Source organism: Cnephaeus nilssonii, assembly GCF_951640355.1.
Source record: "Cnephaeus nilssonii genome assembly, chromosome: 2".
Classification (NCBI taxonomy): Eukaryota; Metazoa; Chordata; class Mammalia; order Chiroptera; family Vespertilionidae; genus Cnephaeus; species Cnephaeus nilssonii.
Genome location: NC_137073.1, coordinates 109999395 through 110022642, shown reverse-complemented (window position 1 = coordinate 110022642; position 23248 = coordinate 109999395). Strand labels below are relative to the sequence as shown.

Here is a 23248-nt window from a genome sequence, read left to right as displayed (position 1 = left end):
AAAGAGTCAATGAGCTGCACCTCAAAACCATCCCGCTTAGTGCATGGCCAGGGCTCTGGGTACTGCATGGCAATGCACGGCACACGCCCTTTGCCAGGCGAGAGGGCCGAGGGCAGGGTGGGGTGCCGTGTTCTGCCCTTGTCCAGCACCTCCTATCCGGGTCTCGCCCTAGGTGGCTTTGCATGTTGAAGTGTTTTGGAGACCACGCTGACCCATGGCTGTCTGGATCCAAACAGCAATATAGGTGCTGTGGTACGGGATGGGTGGGCGGTCCGAGGGCGGCCATGGAAGAAAGGCAGGCTGAAACCACCCAGACCCTTTCCACTGGGGAAGGCACCGCTCTCAGGAACCGAGACCTCGGTCTGGGGACTAGCAATGAGCGTGCTTCGTGGGCCCTGACGGGTGGGTGGCTGCCCCGCATTGCTGAGGACTGTGCCCAGGGGCTTGGCTGGGGCAGAACTGGGAAGTGGGCGGATTCCAGGAAAGTCCAGAAAGAGCAGGGCCCACGGCTCTCGTGTGGCTGTGGCTTCTCCAGATGCGGGGCTGTGACTGAACCCACCTGTCTCTCGGCGGGTTGGTCCACTCGCCACGGCTTCGCTCACTCCCCTGCAGACCAGCGGGGTGATTTAAATGAAGGGGGTGCTGCTTGCACCTCTCATGGCCTAGGGGTCACTCAGCTGGGGGTTAATTTTAGTATATTTTATATCCGATTTAAAGCCCTAGGAGCATCTAATTTAAATCCCTATAAAAAGCTAATCTAAGGATCGATGGGCCTGCAAGCAATCACAAACTCACACTCAGGCACTCAGAATGTCTGCGGTGACTCGGGGTTCTCTCTCGTTCCTGTCTGAGTCCATTTGCTGACAGACTTTCCTCTATTAACTATGGTGACGTATACATACAAAATGTCTATTTCCACATAGGGGCGTCAACTGTGACAGGACTTTCCCAAAGTGACCGCAAAAAGTTTCTGGTTCCCCCCCCCCCCCGCCCCCGCTCTGCGGAATGTGCTCCGATCTATGAGATGCAGTTACCTGTAGAAGATCGATAAGCACAGAAGCAGGACCTATAAGACTTATGGAAAAGCCCACGAGATCGAAGTCCTGTCAGACCTAATTTCTTTTTTCTTTTTTTTAAATCTTTATTGTTGAAAGTATTGCATATGACCCCTTTTTTCGCCCACCGACCCCCTCCAGCCCACCCTAAATTTGTTTTTCTAATCACGTTTGCCTCAGTTGGTAGCTTAAGACAAATTACCTTAAATAACTCTCCTCACTACAGAGCTCACCAAAGGTGCTTTTAGTTGGGACCCCTATTTAAGCAACGGAAAGCTACCCGCTGACGGTAAGACTTCTTCATCTGCCTTCATTCACAGAAACACGTGGGAGGGAGTGAATGGAGACTGGTAACAAAGTCAAAGGCTGGGTTAGGTAGCATATGACTATGGAGAGAACGCATCTCTCACTTGAAATGTACAAACAACAGAAGAAATCACCGTTTAAATAAAGAAAAGACTGTGCTTAGTGCTTCGGGCTAGATCTCTAAGGCGGGACCCCAATGGCAGGAGCATTTCAAAATGTTTGGAGGTTATTTCTTGATTGCAATTGTTCTTTTGTTTCTGTTGGAAAAATCTGTGTCCGTTGGCTTTTCTTCTGCTTTGGGCTGATTTTTATTTAGTTTGGTTTTGAAGACTTCTGCTCATCGTTGCCTTTGGGCTTTCCTTCTTTAGATAAACTAGAACCACTTCTTCATGTCCGCCCCCCAAGGCTGCCTTTCTCTCACGCCCCTGCACCCCTCAAACGCATGCACGTGTTTGCCTCACTGACGGCTGCCTGTTCCTCCCCCCCCAGGAGACTTGGAGGACGCCGAGCCCGACTACTCCTTCTCCTGCTACAGCCAGCTGGAGGTGAGCGGGTCCCAGCACCTCCTGCGCTGTGCTCTCGATGACCCGGACGTCAACAGCACCCACCTGCAATTTCAAATATGGTGAGAAGTGGGGGCTCCGATGGGTGCTTAGAAATCGTTCTTTTCCCACGCTGTGCAGCAGCAGTGGCAGAGGAAGGAGTGTGGGGGCTGAGTGTCCAATATTACAGTGGGATGAATTCCAAAGCGTCCTGGACTCCTTGCCCTTCGCCAGAAAGACTCTCACAAAGGAACTCTTCCAGGTTCATCTGGCAGGTTCGGCTGCTACAGCCAAATGACGGTATGGATCTTGGAGATCCCGCATCCCTCCTGACCTCATAGCAGAATTTAAATCCTGCTTCACCTAAAACAATCTCTTGGCCTGACAGGAGACAGTCTCGTGTCTTCAAGTTGCACTCTGGTGCCTGGTTTCGAATGCCACCACCAGCACTTACCAGCTTTGGCCCTACAGCTCGCTATGTAACTTATCTCTGCAGGTTTCTTCACGGGTTAAATGAGATATACTACCTCACAGGGAGGCTGTGATGAGTAAACAATTTAACACTTTAGTAACTTAATTAGAAAACATAGCCCATATGTAATAAGTAATGAAAACAGGCATTAAGTAAAATTTTTTTAAAAATCTATAAATATAGACCAAACTTTCACCTTCCTAACACAATTTGACTTTAGGTTATATTTTCAATGTCAATTTTCCAAGAACCCACAGGAATAAATTGGCTCTTGGCTTCTGGAAAGGCCAAGAAGTGGAGAAAGTTTCTGTTTTGAAAATCTGGTAAGAGCTCAGAGAGCTGCATCTTCTCCCTCCTCCACAAATCAGCTCTTGCTGTTCAGGGTTAAAAAAAAAAAAAGACTCTAACCTGAAATTCGGACATGTGGCTATCTCCAAATTCCTATCAGATGACCTCATTTTAGTTGGTTTCCTAGTAAGGAAAGTGGGTCAGGATCCACCAGGGTAAAAGAGGCCTTCTTAAATTCTGTAGACACTCAGCCAATCCCCTCCCCCTGATATGGGGTCCAGACAAGCCCTGAATTCCATGTCTGACATGAATTTAATGTATAGGAGCTTCCTGCATCTGTTCATGCAGAGATCCTTGCTGCAGTCACTGGACTTGAATTTCATAGCACGTTCCCCATCTGCCTCTGTCAGTTCACGCCTGTAGCACTCTTTCCAGGAATAAAATATGTCGAGAGAATAGGAACTGACACTATCCAGAATCTGTGCTGCAACTAGCCCACACGAAAACACCAAAAGACTCAGACAAACGATGCGCTCATTTTTATCGGCAAAACCTCCTTCAAACAGAGGTTTGACTCTGGGTTCCCCAAGCCGCTATTGGTGGACTTCAGTGATCACTGTGGTTTCTCTGAGGGAGTCTGAGGCTGACCTTCCTGCCCACTTTCACTCACACGCCATCTGACCACTTCCATGCCCAGTTGAGCAAACTTTCCCACGTCCTTTAGCAAGTCTTCATACTTCCTGCTGTATTTTAATCTATCCATAGTCCCCATTTGGGTTTTTTAATTGGACTCAGATATTTCCATTGGAAATGAATCACCTCAAGACATGTTTTCAGTGTGAAACAATAAGTATGAACTCCTTAGTAGGCCATGGTACTATTTTCACAAAGGTATCTACCTTGATGGTGGACTGGTGGAACGCCTAGGTTCAGAGTGGACCACGTACCCTAAATTAAATTCACTTAAACGGAGAGCTGTATTTGCTGCTTATATTGGGTTTCTTTTCCACCCTGAAACTACCTTTATGGAGCTTTCCCCTTCCCTATTAATATAAATTTATAGAAGCTGGAAATCACTGAAAAGTGTGCTTTCTGCTAACATCATTGCACAGGGGTATTGTTGCTAGAAACCAGGTGCTGTTTCCCGGCGGGCTTACCTGGGGCATTTGTTAGATGAATTTACCACCTGCCTGATCTGGCCATCGTCTCCCAGGTTTAGAAACCTAGTTGCTTCATGTTCAATGTGAAGATCCTTCCTGTGGGTTCTTGGATGAACTTGAATTAGGCAAAACCATAGAGCTGGAGCACCAGCGTTTTAAGTGACTACTTCACAGTAGTAGGTACGACTCTCATAGAGGCCTGAAGATTCATCCTGGGCTCAGGGTGGTATTTGGGGAAGGAGGGACAGAGAGGGCCCATTGGTTTCATATAAGTCTACTCTTACTGGGGGACCTGAAAATATTTCATCTGCCAGAACTCTAACTAGCTGTCAGGTACCTGGAGTGACAACGCAGAGGAGCTGGGAACAGGCATGTAGGTTGGAATTCAAAACTAGCTCTGTGACCCCAGGGGTTCAATCAAGCTCTCTGATCATAACAATTGCCTCACATTGGGATAGAAACATGAGCAACTAACATATGGTCAGTGCCCGGAAATGGTACATAATCCTCTCAGTAGTATGATTTTCATTTTAAAAATGTGATCAAAAGGTTATTCAGTAAATATAGACGCAAACCAAGGTAATTTGTTTGTTGATTTTAAGACTAGAGTTATTTGGTTCAGATCTCAATGTGATTAAATTTTTTAAACAAGTCGCCAGCATTCAAATATCTAGGTATCCCTTTAAAAATCAGGTTTCATAATACTGGGCACATACATCAAAAAATAGATGAACAGAATTCTGGCTGCCTCTGTAGATGGGGACTTAAATCTCAGTCCTGAAGTTAGGCCCTCGTTTCTCATTTATATCACCTGCATAGGTACTTGAATTTGGGACCCTGCCTTTTAGGTGTTTGCATAATTTTTAGAGTCAGTTCTCAGAAGGCAATTGTACTTTCTTTATTTCCACATTCTTGGGGGCACCACAGTGACTGCCATGTACGCCTACAGATACCACTTCAAATGTGTCATGTTTTGTTTTCCTCAATTACCACCCATGTGGCAGGCTACACCCTGCCGATTCTACCTCACACTCGAGACTTCACTAGCGATATTTGTCAAGTGTTGGTAATGTAGTCCTCTCTATAGTAAACTACACTGACTTTCAAAGTTGTCCCATATTTTCAAGATAGATTCTGGTTTTCAGGGCCAAATAAGAAATAAAATAATTTTTGTTTTTAATGTTTCCATGTAAATATCACATCACACTAAACTATACAAGATTGCAGAAATTTTAGGGGGTAAAGAAACAGGGGCTGCCCTAGCCGGTTTGGCTCAGTGGATAGAGCGTCAGCCTATGGACTGAAGGGTCCCAGGTTCAATTCCAGTCAAGGGAACATGCCTGGGTTGCAGGCTCGATCCCCAGTAGGGGGCGTGCAGGAGGCAGCCAATCAATGATTCTCTCCCATCATTGATATTTCTATCTCCCTCTCCCTTCCTCTCTGAAATCAATAAAAAACGTTAAAAAAAAAGGAAAAGAAAAGAAAAGAAAAGAAAGAAACAGGGGCTGTGGTCTCTAGCAGTCTCTCTCCCTATTTTCAGAACAAGGGGATCTGTGAGTGGTTTGGGGTTGATGTCTCATGGGAGGTCCCACAGGGTCCAATGTGTTAGCCTATAGCAGTGGTCGGCAAACCGCGGCTCGCGAGCCACATGCCTCAATCAGATTGAGGACGTTTTTAGCAAAGTCCAGCTTAGGAGGACCCTAATTAAGTTAATAACAATGTACCTACCTATATAGTTTAAGTTTAAAAAATTTGGCTCTCAAAAGAAATTTCAATTGTTGTACTGTTGGTATTTGGCTCTGTTGACTAATGAGCTTGCCGACCACTGGCCTATAGTACCACTCAGATACCTTTCCTTAAATACCTAGAATGGTTCTATCCAACATAAATACAATACAATTCACACATGTGTGAGCCAGGTGTGAAATTTTAATTTTCTAATAGCCACATATTTAAAAGGAAAATAATAGGTGGAATTAATTTTAACAATATATTTTATTGAACCTAATATATTCAAAATATTATCAACAGGTAATCAATATGAATATTTTACATTCTTTTTTTTGCATACTAAGCCTTCCAAATCTGCTGTGTATTTCATATTAAGAGCACATCTCACCCTAACCGGTTTGGCTCAGTGGATAGAGCGTCGGCCTGCGGACTGAAAGGTCCCAGGTTCGATTCCAGTCAAGGGCATGTACCTTGGTTGCGGGCACATCCCCAGTGGGGGGTGTGCAGGAGGCAGCTGATCGATGTTTCTCTCTCATCGATGTTTCTAACTCTCTATCCCTCTCCCTTCCTCTCTGTAAAAAATCAATAAAAATATTTTTTTAAAAAACAGAGCACATCTCGATTCGGACTAGCTATATTTCAAGTGTTCAATAAGTATGTGGATAGTGGCTATGGTGTTAGAGTCTAACAGTTAGACCATGGAGTCCCAGAACATTCCTAACACTGGCAATAAATACATAGTTAGCAACCAAGTAAATTGTTTTAATTTAATTAAGTACATTGAAATGAATTGGATAGAATTGAGTTGAACTACTCATAGGGGCACACTAAGTTTCCTCCAAGCACCTGAAGCCAGGGTCAGTGGCTCAAGGCAAGACTCTCTGCTCCAGGTCACAGTTTTATCTTAGTCTTCTGACAAGGCTTCCCCTAATCCACGCCCCCCCTAACCCCCCTCCTCCATAAAGCAGCTCCTACAATTCAGAGCCCTTAATAGGATGCCCAGGCTCCCAAGACAGCCACATGATGATCTTCATATTCCATTGTTCATTAATCTCCTTCCCCCCCCAAAAATGGGAATAAACTGAGAATACCATTTTTTATTCTTCTTAAACTTCCAATAGCACCAAGAACTTGCTACATGTTAAGGATCTCTAGCAGAATATTCCACACATGCTTTACTTCCCAGTATATTCTACACTCAGTGATCGAACTAAAAACCATTATTCTTCAAATTTCTCCACATCACATATTTACCTGAACTTTAGAAATAGGACCCTGCCTCAGTACACCCCTTCTATCCTTATTCATCAAATCATGGCAATGTTGCCATCTTCAAAACTTCCTATCTGACACTCCTCCCAAGGAGTGGCCCCCGGTATCCATCTAGCTTACCTTAAACACTGGCTTTTTACTTGTACTCTACTCCAAGTGGGAAAACCCATTTAGCCCAAAAAAAGAACACACCCTTGAGAAACTCCAACAAATACAGGTACACACACACACACACCAGAACTATATGCCCCTGAAAGATAATAGTTAACTAAACAAAAGCTACATTGGGGTGTGGGGGAGTGGGCAGTGGAGACAATTTTAAGGAGTGTCCCACAAAGAGAAAATATGTTTAGCCAATTAACAAACTTAAATGGAGATTAACCAGTCATTTAAAGACCACAGCAGCCCAAAGGTGAATAATTATGCACCTAAAGTTGAGGGGTTCCCCTTGGATTTTAGCTCCATGCCCACCTCACCTCAAGCCACACAGAGTCCATGGATGATCGTGTGAAGGGCTCACTTGAGCACATGCAGAGAAACATGTACACACATCCAATTTACTAAAGAACACCAACACGTATTCTGGATTAGAGGTAGTAAAGGACCTCTTTGAAGCCTGTTGCCTATGATTTAATATATATATATATATATATATATATATATATATATATATATATATATATATATACTAGAGGCCCAGCACACGAAATTGCGCACGGGTAGGGTCCCTAGGCCTAGCCTGCGATCAGGGCCATCTTCTGGTGATGGATCGGAGCCTGCGGGCTGGAGGGAGGGACCAAGAGGTCTGCCTTCTGCCCACTCGCCGGTCCCCAGTCCCGCCCTGCCGCCACCCACCCTGGTTCCCCATGCTTCCCCATTTGCCATCCAGCGATGGGAGCCTGTGGGGTGCGGGGAGGGACCAAGAGGTGGTCAATGAACCTCATAGTGACTGGCCGAGCGGTTGTTCTGGTCATTATGCTGTTATGGTCGCTGGGCCTTTATTATATAGGATGATTAACGAGAAGGATTCTTTTTACGTAAGCACACTTACACAGAGGTACTTTTTCTGCCACAATCCCCACTTCCAGTTTGACCCCGCTACACCTTTTTAGGGGCTATGTGGCTGGGTTGAAAGAACATGTAGGAAAAACAAAGTGGTAAGCATGGTTATCACAGAAGAGGGAAATTATATGGAGGTTGAGAAAAGAAGAGAAATTAGTAATTTTACTTTATCCTGCATTGTTTAATTACTTTATAATGAGAATACATATGTTCTGTTACTTCTTTAATTTTTATGTGCTTTATTAATTTATTTGATTTACTTTCTTTGTTGATAATTCATTTTGGGAGTCACACTTACCTACGGTGAAATGTACAGATGTTTAATGATTCTGAGAAACAAATCTGACATCTAGCCATTGCCTCAGTCAAGACACAGAATGCTTCTTTTGCCCTAAGAGGACACCTCAGGTCCCCTTCCAGTCACACTTTACCCCTGTGGGCAATCTCAGTTCTGAACTCTATCACTTTGGTTTTTGCCAGTTTCTGATCATTCTTATAAACGGAATAACACACCATTTACTCTTTTCTGTCTCATTCCTTTTGCACAGCACAATGCTTTTGAGATTTATTTATGTTGACACGTCTCATAATTCATCTTTTCAATTGTTCAGTATCAATTCCATTGTATGAATATATCACACATGTTAATCCTTTCTCCTCTTGATGGACATTTGAGTTTTTTCAAGTTTGAGACTATTCCTTTTTTAAGTTGTTAACATTTTTGTACAAGTCAGTTTGTCAATACACAGTTTTGTTTCTCCACGGGTTTCTCTGCAATAAAAATCTGAGTGGAATTGCTGTATTATGGGAGTAGGTGTATATTTCACTTTAGAAGAAACTGCGCAACAGATTTCCAAAGTGGTTACACCATTCCACCTCCTACCAACAATGTATGAGCTACATTTGGGTCTAAAACAGTATCCAGTCATTTTTATTTACATTTCTCAAATAACAAATAATGTTGACCACCTTTTCATGAATTTGTTGGCCATTTGTATGTCTGTTTTGGCAAAGCTTTTGTCTTTTTTTGAGTTGTCTTTTTATTATTGATGGGTGTAAATTCTTTATATGTCCTGCATACAATTTGTATGTCAGACATATGTATTACAATTATTTTCTTTCAGTCTGTAGCTTGCCATTTCATTTTCTTAATGGTGTATTTTAATAAACCAGAGGTTTTTCATTTTGATAAAGACTAAAATATCCATCACTTTCTCCTTTATATTTCTTTCTGTGTCATTACTATCTTTGTCTACTGCCAGAGTTAGAAAGATACTTTTCTCTGTTTTCTTCTAAATACTTTATGGTTTTAACCTTTATGTCTAGGTCCATAATCCATATCTAATTTATATTGCATAAGATTGAAGTTTATATTTTCCATACATCTGTTCAGTTGTTCTAGGATAATTTGCTGCAAAGATTTTCTATTTCCATTTAATTGATTGGGTGCCTGTTTTAAAATCAATTAACCTTATAGGTATGAATCTATTTCCAAACTCTCTATATACTTTCTGTTGATCAACTTATCTATCCTTATGCCAGTGCTACACTGTCCTGATTACCATAGCTTTATAGTACATTTAATTCAAGAGCTCATAATCCTATTTGTTCTACTTTTTTCATGTTGTTTTGGCTGTCCTTTGAATTTCCACATAAATTTTAGAATTGTCTTATCAATAATTATAAAATCCTGCTGAGATTTTGTTTAATATTATATATGCCAATTTTGGGAATGTTTCCATCTTCTTCCTACTAAATTTGCTAATCCATGAAAGTAGCTCTCCATTTATTTAGATCCTCTTTAATAGCTCTCAGGAATGGCTTGTAATTGTCATTGCAAAGGCCTTAAAGATCTTTTATTAATTTTTATTTCTAAGCATTTTATGTTTCTATTGCAGAAATGGAGCTGTTCTTTTTTAAAATGATTTTTCTAATTGTTTGATACTAACCTATAGAAATATAACTGCCTTTTGTACAATGACCTTGCTGAATTCACTTCATTATTTCCTGTAATTGTTTTGGAGAAAATGGTTTTCCATGTAAACAAACATGTGGTCTGCAAATAGAGTCTTTTTTTTTTTTTCCAATCTGGGTGCCTTTTATTTCAGAGATTTAAGATGTTATTCCAGTGTTTTCTGGTTTCCATAGTTTTGTACAGAAAGTGATAATTTTTCCTAGATGTTTACAAGATTTTCTATTTGTCTTTGTTTTTCAGCCATTCAACTATGATGTGCTTAGCTTTTATGATGTGCTTTTCTTTTTCCCCACGTTTGGGAAATTTGGAGCCATTATTTTTTAAAATATTTGTTCAGCCAAATTCTTTCTCTGTTCTTGTTCTGGAACTCTAATTACATATTTATTTCTTTGATGTTGTTCTACAGGTCACCAAGAATTTTTATTTCAGAATAAATAATATCTATTGATCTATCTTCATGTTCACTAACCCTTTTTTCTGCCATCTTCAATCTGCTATTAAATCCATCCCATACATTCAGTACATTTTTTAAAAAAGTTAGATACTTGTTATAGTATTTTTATTTTGTTCTCCTTTATAGTTTCCACTTCTCTATTAAGATTAAACATCTGTTCAATAACCCTGACAATGTTTTATGTTTAGCCTTGGAACATATTTACAAGAGCTTCTCTAAAGTCCTTTTTCTGCTAGTCCCAACATCTGGATCATCTTATAAGATGGGTCAGAGTTGAAGTCACACAAATGAAGCATACTTGTGCTGTTATTCCATTGTATACCGAAACTCCTCCTTGAATTAAAACAAATACCCTTTTTTGTTTCTACAGTGAAGCCCTTTTGGAAGTAAAGTGCCTGAATTTTAGTAAACTGCAAGAGATATATTTCCTCAAAACAAGTAAATTCTTACTGATTGGAGATAGCAAAATATGTGTGAAGCTTGGACAAAGGATCTTAACTTGCAGGAAAATGAGCATAGTCCATATAGGTAAGAAAAATAGGGGGGATGACTTCCATCTTTCAGGTATCTGAAGATATTGACCGTCTCTGGAGTTTCTGGATTTTAAAAGTACATAAATCATGAAAGCTATTTGCATTAGAGAATAGCAAATTTTCTGATAGAAATCATTTTATTTATTTTTAAACATTATTTTATTTTTCAACCACAGTTTGCATTCAATACCATTCTACACCAGTTTCAGATGTTCAGCAAAGTGGCCAGAAAAAAAACATGCACCCAACACAGTGGTCCCTCTGCTGCCCCAAGCACCCACCTGCCCCATACCCCGTTATCTCAACAACATTGACTGTATTCCCACACTGCAAACTGCATCTCTGTGGCTATTCTGCATCTACCAATTGTTACTGCTTGATCCCTTCAACTTTTCACCCAGCACCCCCCCTTCCCTCCCCTCTGACAGCTGTCAGTCTATCCTTTGTGTCTATGAGTCAAATCATTTTTAAAAGAAAGTTTTGAAGCTTATGCTATTAATTCTTACCGTAATAATTGTCTGGGTTTTCACACTCCATGAGTGAGTGATTGGCACCTATACATTAAAGAGAAATTCATCCATATAAAGTGTCTAACTGGAGCTGGGTCTCCAGTCATCCACTCACTCATGTCCTTTCCTTCCTCACCTCACCTTCTCCTAAATTTTCTGTAGTCTTTCCCCCCTATACTTACCATATTCCCACATTCTGAGTGTGTTTAGCTAAATAATCACATCGTTTTAAAAAGTAAATATACCTTCTGTATTAGAGTTCTCCAGAGGAAACAGAACCACTAAGGGAGGAATATATATGTGTGTGTGTGTGTGTGTGTGTGTGTGTGTGTGTGTGTGTGTGTGTGTATACATATATATACACATATATATATGCATATATATATGTATATATATACACACACACTTTTTTTTAAGAAATTGGCTCACGCAATTATGGGAGCTGGCAAATATTTAATTTGTAGGGCAAGCCAGAAAGCTAGAAATTGAGGTTAGCGTGGATATTATACTCTTGAGTCCAAATTCCCTGGGGAAGTCCAGGCTGTCTGGAAACTCAAGCAGGTTTTTTATGTAGAATTCTTGGGACAGAATTTTTGCTTCTTCTGGGAATCTGTTTGTGCTTTTCAGGCCTTCATCTAATTGGATGAAGACTACCCTATAGAGAGTAGTCTGTCTTACTCAAAATCTACTGCTTTAAATGTTACCTGTGTCTTAAAAAAAAAAAAAAACTGTACTTTAGACTAGTGTTTGACCAAATAAATGGACACCATATTGACACATGAAGTTACTATCACATCTTCCAAAGAGACCCTATTATTGAGGATTGATGCTGAATCTGATTTGACTAGAATACATATATCACATTTGTCTAAAAAATATAGTTCAAATAAAATTATAATTATAATTTGAATTACTAAACTCATCTGCATGTTTTCTTTGAATCTATATAATATCCACATACATAATAATAAAATCAATAAATCCATTCAATTAACTGGTTATAAGTCAATATTAATTACCAATTTAACTTTTGGTTACCAGGCAAGTAAATCAAAACAATCAGAGAGATTGGGAATTTAGACATAAAAAAATGTTTTCCATTGCTTACAGATTTATGACCCTGAGGTGAGTAAAGTTCTTTATACTCAGAGATACCATAGTCTAGGGCACGGTCTGAGGCAATTATGATATATAAGTACAATGGGATCCTAACTACTTGTACATATTCTACCTGTGGTGATTTCGTATGTATCTATGAAGAACTGTTCAAAGTGATTGACGAGATGAATTCTTTTGCTGGTTTTAAATACTATGGCTCTGTCTCTCCACATTCTCAACCCCACGCCCAACTTACCCTCTAAAAATAAAGTTAAATGTAGGAGAGCACTCCTCCTAGAGACCATTAAGAGAAACTCAGAATTTAGTCTCGGCTTTATTTCACTGAGATGGTAAAATAAAGAGTGAAAGCAAAAGTCCCATAGGTGAACAAGCATCAGTGGTGTGAGTGCCGGCCAGGTGGGGATGACAGTCGCAGTCTGTGACGCAAGCCAGCTAGGTTTTGCTCATCTGGAGACTCGGCTGCTGTGGATGGATGTTCAGTTTGTGCCCTGCACAAGAGCACTGTATTACAGGTTTACCATTTGCATTACCAATACTATATATTCGCTCTCAGTCCTCTGTCAGAGCCCTGGAGCATCAGGGGAGAGGCGCTTCCTACAGAAACCCATGCCACACACATGGCCCGTGTGCAGCTTATAAGGAGTGCGTGTGAACACTCGTGGCACATCCATAGCCCCGGGGTGGGGGGCACCCTACCCCATCGGAATCCCCAGATCTCACATGCCCAGGGCTCTTAGGGGTCCATATTCTATTCCACCCAGCAGACCACAAATCTGTCATGCCCCCTTTGAGCGGGGGGAGGGGAGGCAGTGTGTACACACTGATGGTAGCATGGACCCCTCTGGAGTACTGCAGGAGAAGCTCGGGGCTTTGGAAAGCACCCCTGGGGAATGAGGAGGAGAAGTGGTGGAGGTGAGTCTACAGCAGCATCTTTCCTGGCTCCGTCACTTAATTCAACGTAAGCTGGATGCTCCTGAGAGCACCTCACAGCCAGGGCTCCCCTGAGGCGACCTGCCTGCTCACCCACTTCCTGTCTTTAGGTCGAGAGGGGCAGCGTCCTGCCTTCCTACTCTTCTTGGCAGAGCACATTTATATTATCGTTCAGGTTGTGCCAGAATTAATACACGTTTTAAACTGTTTGCTTGAGGAATGAGCATCCTTTTCGAATGTGCTCATAGACAGCATTTAGGCTAGAGGCAGACATGGGGAGGGGGCCTGAACAAGCCAGTGCAAAGCAACAGAGTCAGAAACAAAAGCTAAATGAAGAACAGCAAGCGTCAGGTCAGACAGGATTGAATTTCAGTCCCCTTAAACCGTCCCACAGGGGCCTCTCCCAGACTCAGTTTCCTCGTCAGTATAGTGGCTATAAGTGATTGCTGATGGCAGATGGCACAACTAACACACTTGGTACTTAGAGGTATATAATAAATATTAGTCTGGTCTTCCCTTAATTCTTCCTTTATCTTCCTGGGGAGCTGGGGATGGAAGGAACTCCATGGCAGATTGCTTGTTGAGAATGTGAATTTTAATTATTCCCTTCAATGAAGGGCAGGAACCGGCTTGGCAGGTGTCAAGGGGTTGACAGCATTCTCTGTTGACTTGTTTTTCTACTCCTACCTCCTTTCCTCCTGCTTCCTTTTAGGACATCGTCCCTTTATCTAGTGCATCCAAGGTAATAGCGGGTCAACCTCCCCTTTCATGAGGGTAAGGGAGGAGCCACTCCCTCTTTATGGTGCTGCCGGAGTATTCCAGGAGAAACCTGGGCAGTCAGCACCGTGAGACACGAATGGCAGTGTGTGGGTAAACCTTACCGCCCGAGTTCATCTCACTGGGTCAGCAGGTCAGGCTCAGAGCCCAGCTTGGACTGCGCGGAATCCAGCTCCATCTACTGAGTGAACGTTTGATGAACACACCCTCTCGTTCATTCACAACAGGTTTAGGTTAGACTTTAACCTATGTGTGCCCCCATCTCTGTCTTGAGATAAGCCATGCAGAACAGTGGCTGCCACATCTCTAGATAACTGACCTCCCAGGCTTTGGTGAAAGAGCAGCTAAGAGGCCAAGATGGGGAAGCCTCCTGCCAGCGTGGGGAGGCAGCCCGACACGCATGCTCTTCTAGGAATTCAATACCTTTCTCAGGTTTGTTCTGCTGAAATAATACCTATCTCCCTCCAACAGCATTTCAGATATGGTGCATGTGACCCTAACAGCCACGCTGTGAGGCAGACAGGCAGAAGGAGGAAGCCAGAGAGGGGTTTAGAGCAAAAGCAAAGGAGACGGAAGGAGGAGGCAGCCTGAGGTCACACTGGAAGGTCCAAGCCAGGGCCAGGATGCAGACCCTGGAATTCTATATATCAGCTGAAATGAGGTGTAAGCTTACCACCTGATCTTATTGGAACAATGAAGACTTGAAGTCTACACACTCTGCTTTGGGGCTAGTTTATAACAAGTGTTTAAAAAACGAGAAGAATGTATTTTAGTGTAAAATTAGCAGCTGTTGTAACAAATAAGCCCTAAAATATGTGCTCTCTCGAACACCATCAAGTTTATTTCTTGTTCTTCTAAGAACCTAATGGGTGTTTCTAACCTGTGGGTGAAAGTCCTCCAAGCAATATTCAGGGCTCATTCATCCTGTAGCTTCACTGTCTTCAATATATGACTCCAATAAGTGAATGGGGAACAGGCATAGGGTCACACATGTGGAGTTTCTAGGCCAGGATAGGAAGTACTGCACATCCCTTCCACACACACTGCTCACTAGGCCACACCCAACTGCAAGGGAGGCTGGGAAATGTAGTCAGGCATTGAACGAGGAAGAAGAAGAAATGGTTTTCTAAACAGGAATGTGATTTTCAGAGTAGATGAACTTTAAAATTATAATTATTTTCTTGACTGCCCTATAGGCTGACCTCATTTCTTTTTCCTTTTCAGTTAAACCTGAGGCTCCTTTTGACATAAGAGTCATCTATCGTGAGGAAGCAAATGACTTTGTGGTGACATTTAATACATCACACTTGCAAAAGAAATATGTAAAAAATTTAATACACGAGGTAGCCTACCACCAGGAAAAAAATGAAGATGATTGGATGGTATGTAGGTCAACTACATTTATAGGTTATGAAATTTATAAATATGTGTATATGAATATACTGAATAAATAAATTACATATACAAATTAAAATACGTAAATGTATTAAACTATAAAATAGGAACTTCTTAATATTATATATTTTTTGTTCCAGAGGTACATTTACCTAGGGAGTCCCCTAGTAATTTTGTGCTCAAAATGTACCTTTTACTGAAAGAAGCTCCTAAGAGTAAAAGCTTCAGATCTCCTCTGGCCCAGTTCTCTTCTAACTCTGTTTCCCCCTCACCCAAGGGGGAGGGGGTGTTTGTTGTTGTTGTTTATTTTTATAGTGTTTCTAAATTAAGTTGTTGGGCTAACAGTATAGGTCAAGACCAAATAAAAATCAATCCTCTTTACTTGGGATCCTTAAAAGGTATCATATTTAGCCCAACTTTCACAGGTAAATGGGGCAAAACCATCACCAAGTCATAACCACAATTGATTTATGGAAGTGTGAGAGCAGTGGGATGGAGTAAAAGAAGAGAGGAAGGTAGAATTATATCTTTTTGGAGGGAAATAATTTTTGCTCACGAATCTTACCACTCCCTTTCACCTCTTCTTGGGATGTGAAAGGAGAGAGAAAGAAAAAGAAGAGATTGAAGAGTTGGGAGAGCCCAACTCACCTGAATAAAGACCCATAGTACCACTGCCCTCTTTCACCAACTGTAGTATCACTTATGAGCTCATAGCCTCTGTCAAATTCTACTGCTGACCCCTCCACATGCCAGTTTTTTCTTGTAACAAATATGTGAGAACTTTGAGCCAATGTCCACAAGACTAAAGATGCTCAACTTGAATGAATTGGGCGATCTGGGCAGCACCTCTGTTTTCATCCTAAAAATGTTGTGGCACTTTTTGCTCTTCAGCACGTGAATTTATCCAGTACAAAGCTGACACTCCTGCAGAGAAAACTACAACCTGATGCAATGTATGAGATTAAAGTCCGATCCATCCCTACTGACTATTATAAAGGCTTCTGGAGTGAATGGAGTCCAAGTTTCCACTTCAGAACTCCAGAGGCCAAGGGCCCAGGTGAGAAGTGACTGCAGACTCTCTGTTCCCTGCGGAGAGCTTTTCAGGTCAAAGTGTGTGAGTGAGAACGAAAGCAAGAGAGAGGATGCCTTTCTTTGGAGAGGACCTGCCATCTTTGCCCTTTTTGTGATGAACCAGGAAGGAGTGGGGGTTGGTCAACTGATGAAGGCTGTCTGGACTCTACTGGCCTGGGTGCTCCTAGGACCTGCTAATACTTCTGAACAAAATTCCCACCCACTGCCTCCAGTTTACCAATTCAGACTGGGATCTCAGACACTGGTGTAAGTAAGGTCCCTCTAGGAAACACTTCTGTGGATGGCAGATTGGCAGGCTGATGGGGCTCTCCCTTGCCCTTCTTTCTAGAATAATGAAAATATGCTGGTGGGATAGGAAAGGAGAGTGGCCAGAAGAGCCAAAGGACATGGCTCAAGCACATCCCTGGGGACCTGAAGCATGGCACATATATCTCCCCTTTGGGGGATGACATGGCTGAGATTGCAAGGAGGGTATCTATCTCATCACCCCCCAGTTTGGCTCCTTTCTCTTGATGATGGGAGTCTAGAAGGGAGTGCTGGTATCTTTTTAAAAATATTTTCATTGATTTCAGAGAGAGGAAGGGAGAGGGAGAGGGAGATCAAAACATTGATGAGAGAGAAAAATATCCATCAGTTACCTTCTGCATACCCCACACTGGGGATCAAGCCCAAGACCCAGGCCTGTACCCTGACCAGGAATCAAACAGGCAACCTCCAGGTACATGGGATGATGCTCAACCAACTGAGCCACACCAGCTAGACAACTGCTGATATCTTTAATGCTAGGTCACTTTTACATTTCAAGTGACAGATGTTCTGAACCTGGTCACCTAAATCAGTCGCACTTACTAAAGTCAAGATTCCACCATAAAGCTATGATATCATCCTGTTCACTGAAGAGCAGCGTTCAAGAAATAATAAAGAACCTGAGCTACTAAATAAACTTAACTCATCCTGATAATGATTGCTAACTTAGAACTATCCTTGCATTCCAGGAAAGATGGAGCCTGTTCTACTTATAGTCAGCATTCTGAGTTTCTTCTCTGTGGCTGTGATGGTCATCTTGGCCTGTGTGTTATGGAAAAAAAGGTGAATTCCTTTAATCAAATGGGTGGTTATGTGGGATCCCAGAGAGGTAGAGCTCTAACTCTACTTACTGATTAGAAGTACAAAGGGGACTAAGGCATTTCAGAAATTATAGTGCCAACATCCATCTTCATCCTCAGGCACTCATGAATTTCCAGTTTCCTAAGAGCTGAAATATATAAACCAAACATCAGGCGAATGCTCCCCCCCAAAAAAAAAAAAATTTTCCTCCTAAAGGAGCAGAAGCCCTGCCTCCAGAATGCCTGGGCAACTAAAACACCCATGGAAAAATATAGAATATGTGTGAAGTCTTACTTTATCACACATTCATGGGACTTTTGCATTCTGCCTTGTGGAAAGCCCATGTTTGTTACATCATAAAAATGATGTTTTAAACACATACCAGTCAAGTTATTAATGCTCTAGGACAGTGGTCGGCCAACTCATTAGTCAACAGAGCCAAATATCAACAGTACAGCGATTGAAATTTCTTTTGAGAGCCACATTTTTTAAACTTAAACTATATAGGTAGGTACATTGTTATTAACTTAATTAGGGTCCTCCTAAGCTGGCCTTGGCTAAAAACTCAAGGGGCCAAAGAGCCGCATGTGGCTCGCGAGCCGCAGTTTGCCGACCACTGCTCTAGGAAGATGCCATCAGCACAGGGCCACATATCCCAAGAAAGCAAATACACCAATTTGAAAAGCACCATCTTAAAGCAATTTCTCTGGGTAACTTAGAAAATATTCCTCACTTCTACAAAAATGAGGGAGAAGGGGTTGCTGCAAATAAAGAGAAGGAAGAAGATGACAACATATATGTTGGGAGTAGAGGAGAAGGTCCAATTGTAGCTTCATAACTACACCAAACCACTCCATTGCCAGCCTCATTGGTCCTTTTCTCCAGCACTGTTTCCCAGAGGCGTATTGTTATTTTTGTCTCATTCATAGAGTAGCTCACTGAAAACCATCTCTGGCCCAACTCCTCCACAGATGGTAGGACACTGAGGCCCAAATAAGTCATTTCCCCAATGTGTCCCACCTAGCTATGGCAGAGCCAAGACTAGAAATCCATTCTTCTGATTTCTGGCTCAGAATAAGTGGAAAGATCTATTGTGCCTGCTCCCTATGCCATTCTTTTCATCTATCAATGTCCTCTTATTTCAGGATTAAGCCTATTGTATGGCCCAGTCTCCCTGATCATAAGAAGACTCTGGAGCAACTGTGTAAGAAACCAAAAAAGGCGAGTGCTTCTGATGCTTTTCTGTCACTGTGTTCAAGGCAGCCCAACAGACGGGAATAATATTGCAGGATTAGGAATTGTTGAACCTCGAGTTGTGTGTTTTTTTGGCATTCCTAACCCAGGATTCCTCATAAGATTCTAGCTGCAGCATCTGGAGGTAGGAAACAAAAATGAAATATAAGTTTCAGGACTGGAGGGCACAGCCAACGGTGATTTCAGACCCCAAGTGTCATAGCACCTCCAAAAGCAAAGAGACAACTAGAACATATGGGTTCATCTCTGATATTCTCTGGTCAACCCCTGTCAGAAGTTCTTTAGATCCTTTCCTGAACAGAACATTTGACAGTGTGTCTCTCTGGTACACTCTTTATGCCTTCTCTCTTTTTATTTTTGGTGCAGAATTTGACTGTGAGTTTCAATCCTGAAAGTTTCCTGGACTGTCAGATTCATAAGGTGGATGGCATTCAAGCTAGAGATGAAGTGGAAGGCTTTCTGCAAGACACATTCCCTGCACAACTTGAGGAGTCTGAGAAGCAGAGGCTTGGAGGGGCTGTGCAGGGCCCCAACTGGCCAAGCAAGCATGCAGTCATCACCCCAAAAACTTTCAGAGGAGATGCATCCCTCAGGTGCCTGGCTGGGAATGTCAGTGTGTGTGGTACCCCTGTACTCCCCTCCTCCAGGTCCCCAGACTGCAGGGAAGGTGGCAAGAATGGGCCTCGTGTGTACCAGGACCTGCTGCTTGGGCCTGGAACTACAAATGCCACCCTGCACCCTCCATTTCCTTTCCAATCAGAAATCCTGACATTGAACCCAGCTGCCCAGGGACAGCTCCTCCTCACTCCCTTGGGATCAAACCAAGAGGAAGCATATGTCACCATGTCCAGCTTCTACCAAAACCAGTGAACTGTAAGAAACCTGGGACTGGAACCATGTGAACAACAAAAATGATTGAGCTCCCACTCTCCCTCACAGCATGAAGAAGACAAAACTAATGCAACCCTCTCTGTAACATACAGGATTTGGAATCATCACTCCCCCACACCTCCCTCCCCACTTTCAGCACGTGGCAGGAGCATTCTGCTTCAGGCATCCAAAGGATTCAATTATTTCAGAAACTACAAAAAGCAGAAAAGAGCAAAAGAAAGGGTGGAGGAAAGGATGGAGATGGAGGGGCGAGGAAGGCAGGAGGAAGCAAGGAAGAAAGGTGAGGAGGACAAGAAGAAGAGCTGCTATTATAGGACTTGCTGTGTATCCAAGACTGTGACAGGCTCAGCATGTCTCCCTGCATCCTCACCACTATCCTGGGAGATGGGAGCAATTCTTACTGTTTTCTTTGTTATAGATGATGAACCTGAGGCTTAAAGTAACTTGTCCATGATTCCCACTCAGCCAGGGGCAGAATCAAGATTTGATGCCCAGAGTCTAAGGGCAATTTCCCTGGAGCCATGTGCCTTCCTCCAAACTAGGGGTTGTCCCATTCCCGAGTGCCCACCCTCACTAATAACAGGATGACTATATAATTCAAGTCCAAACTAGGTCACTTTTGAAAGTGAGAAAAGTTATAAATAACTAGAGGCCTGATGCACACAATTCGTGCAAGAGTAGGCCTTTCTTCCCCTGGCTGCCGGCACCGGCTTTCCTATAGCACCCAGGACCTGGGCTTCCCTCTGGCCACCAGCAGACACATGGGACCAGGGCTTCCCTCGCAGCCCTGGCTTCGTCCGGAAGGTCATCTGGAAGGACGTCTGGAACAATGTCTGGTCTAATTAGCATATCATGCTTTTATTATTATAGATTACTCCAGGACAATAAGCATAAACTGGGGGTGTCCCAGGCAAATGGGGACACAGGGTCACCAGAACCAAAAAAGCTATAAAAAAGAGAGTAGGGGCGAAAGGTTGTGTGGAGTACCAGGCATGGCCCACCATGTCTGCAAAAAGTGAATGCCACAAAGCACATTTCATTTTGTTTTGTTTTTTGAAAAATTGCCCAGTGGGGTGGTAAATGAGAAGCCCTGGATTTCTACTGTTGGTTATCAAGAGCCCAATCCTCTTGCTACCACGCCCAGCTACACTTATGGATGGAAGAAAAACATGCTGTCCACTCTGGTCACCAGAGCATAGTAGTGGCGAAAGGGGAATAATCCTTCTGTGTGTATAGAGGCAGCCCTGACCCAAATTGATCCACAAACCGTCCGAGTTCTGCAGCCATCGATGCCGCCACAGACTTCAAGGAGATGGAGTTACAATAAGCACATGCAGCACGGGGAAGTGAAGATGGACAGGTTTTGGTTGGGGCTTGTTGTCATTTACCTTTTGTGTGTTTTTTCTTTGTTCTGATTTGAATTTGTTTGAGGGAGGTTGTTTTTAATTTTTGATTTTTGTTGTTTTGCTTTGTAATGTCTGTGAAGGGAGTTTCAAGGGTGGACTAACAACCTTATCTATTGGCTTAGACCCAACGGTAATCAGAGCATCTACTCGTCAGCTGGTTCTCACTTTCCAAGTCCTTTTCTCTGAATCAGTAGTAATGAATATAATGCCATCATCGCTCAGATTTGCTTCATGCCTGTGATCGTCAAAGAACCTCCATGAGTGTTATCTCTTTCCTCTCCTTGACAAGTATTCATGAAAAGCCTGCTATGTGCAAACCACAGGATTAGGAACAAGAGATCTAAGCCAAATAAGGTTGGGGCCCTGCCCTCATTAAGTGAAAAATTTAATGAAAGTGGCAGCTTTGTAAATAGATGATTATAATCATATGAAGTGCTATCAGGGAGGCATGTTCACAGTGCCTGCTGGAGACAGGGACAATACCACAATACATCAGCCAGGAGGAAAAGCAGAGCCTGCTAATGTGAGCAGAAGACACTTTCCACCAGGTGGGCGTGTGTTCTTTACCCTTTGCAGAAATGGGAGCTAAGGTGACCCCAAAGAGGAGATTGGTCATCCCAGGAAACCTCACACCCAACCTGGATCTTTTGTACCTTATTCAGAGAGGCCCTCTGAAGTCTTTGTTGTCAATATCTCCAACTTATGGAAAAGTTGAGACACAGAAGACAGGTAAATTACTCAGTCTTTCACGTTAAGTCAGGACTAGAAGCCATAAGTTTGTATCCCTGAAAAAACAATCTCTTAAAGAAATGAGGAGAAAAGGAAAAATGAGGTTCAAAATCCTTCAGTATTGTTTGGCATAGGTAATCATTTGAATTTAGTGTGAGATTGCCTATCTTACTGGAAGCATTTATAAACCATGTATCATACTCATAATCCTCACTGCTGCTAATGCTTGATTATATATATATATACTCCGAGACAATGTATAATGTAAGGTGACAAATTTTCTCTGATCAACCACACTTTGGATTTTTATTAAGCAAGAAAACCTTCTGGTCAGAGACTATGTGTGAATGAGAGATGAAAACTGCTAGTTCTGTAAAGCAAGAAATGAAAAGAAAACAGATGGAGAGACAGCGGAAGTTGGTCAATGAAACAACCTAAAGTAGGGAGCCCTGCTTATTTGGTTGATTTTCTACCAGCTTTTGCCTCTCCTGTCACCCTGGTTTCCATGGGAATTTGCTTCAGAAAGCCAAGTGTAGGCTGTTTCAGATGCACATGTTTGTGTTTTCATAGCATTGCTAGAGGGGCTTTGAGATCGAAGTAGCCAGGAAGATGGTAACAATCCGTGGATGGACAATTGGAACCATACAGATCTGACGGCATTTCTGCCAGCTCAGTAGGTCTTTTCTTTTTTTTGGGGGGGGGGTTATTCTTAATAATATTCACTGTTCACTACAGTAAACCTTCCTCATTTGACCACGTACTTTCCACATGCATTACAAACATTTTTGCAGAGCTGCTAAGTATATAAGTATCTGATATGTGTTACCATCTCATATTTAATTAAATGCTATGGAACTCTCCAGGATTGTGCGTGTCTTCTGGGATAAATATGGATGGAGGGACACCCACAACGGGCCACAGTTCTCCTCGGCCACTGGAAAGGACACATTCTGGTGCTACCTGCTGTCATTATATGGGTTTGGGTTTTCAGAGGAAACTTTGTCGTCAATTAAGTAGTTAATTCCCAAATTAATGAATTAACCAAAATTTGTTGAGCATCTGCTGTGTATTAGTTTGCACTGTGTTGGGCATTGAGCTTACAGAGATTGAGATGGGATGGTCCTAGCTCGTGATCACATGGGGGCAAAGACACACAGGAACAGTTACAATGTCATATTATGACTTTAAG

The 23248-nt window shown here is 42.4% G+C and overlaps 1 protein-coding gene across 1 annotated transcript; it reads left to right on the top strand.

Annotated features, from left to right (window-relative positions):
• Nucleotides 1-284: 284 nt before the first annotated feature.
• Nucleotides 285-22412, top strand: IL7R (interleukin 7 receptor; the record flags this gene model as incomplete). The annotated part of the gene is made up of 8 exons (XM_079798205.1): nt 285-402; nt 1851-1986; nt 10688-10845; nt 15410-15567; nt 16472-16637; nt 17668-17761; nt 18925-19000; nt 19400-22412. The coding sequence occupies 8 exons, from the start codon at nt 285-287 to the stop codon at nt 19901-19903; spliced, it is 1410 nt and encodes a 469-aa protein (XP_079654331.1). The 3' UTR covers nt 19904-22412.
• Between the last annotated feature and the right edge of the window lie 836 nt (nt 22413-23248).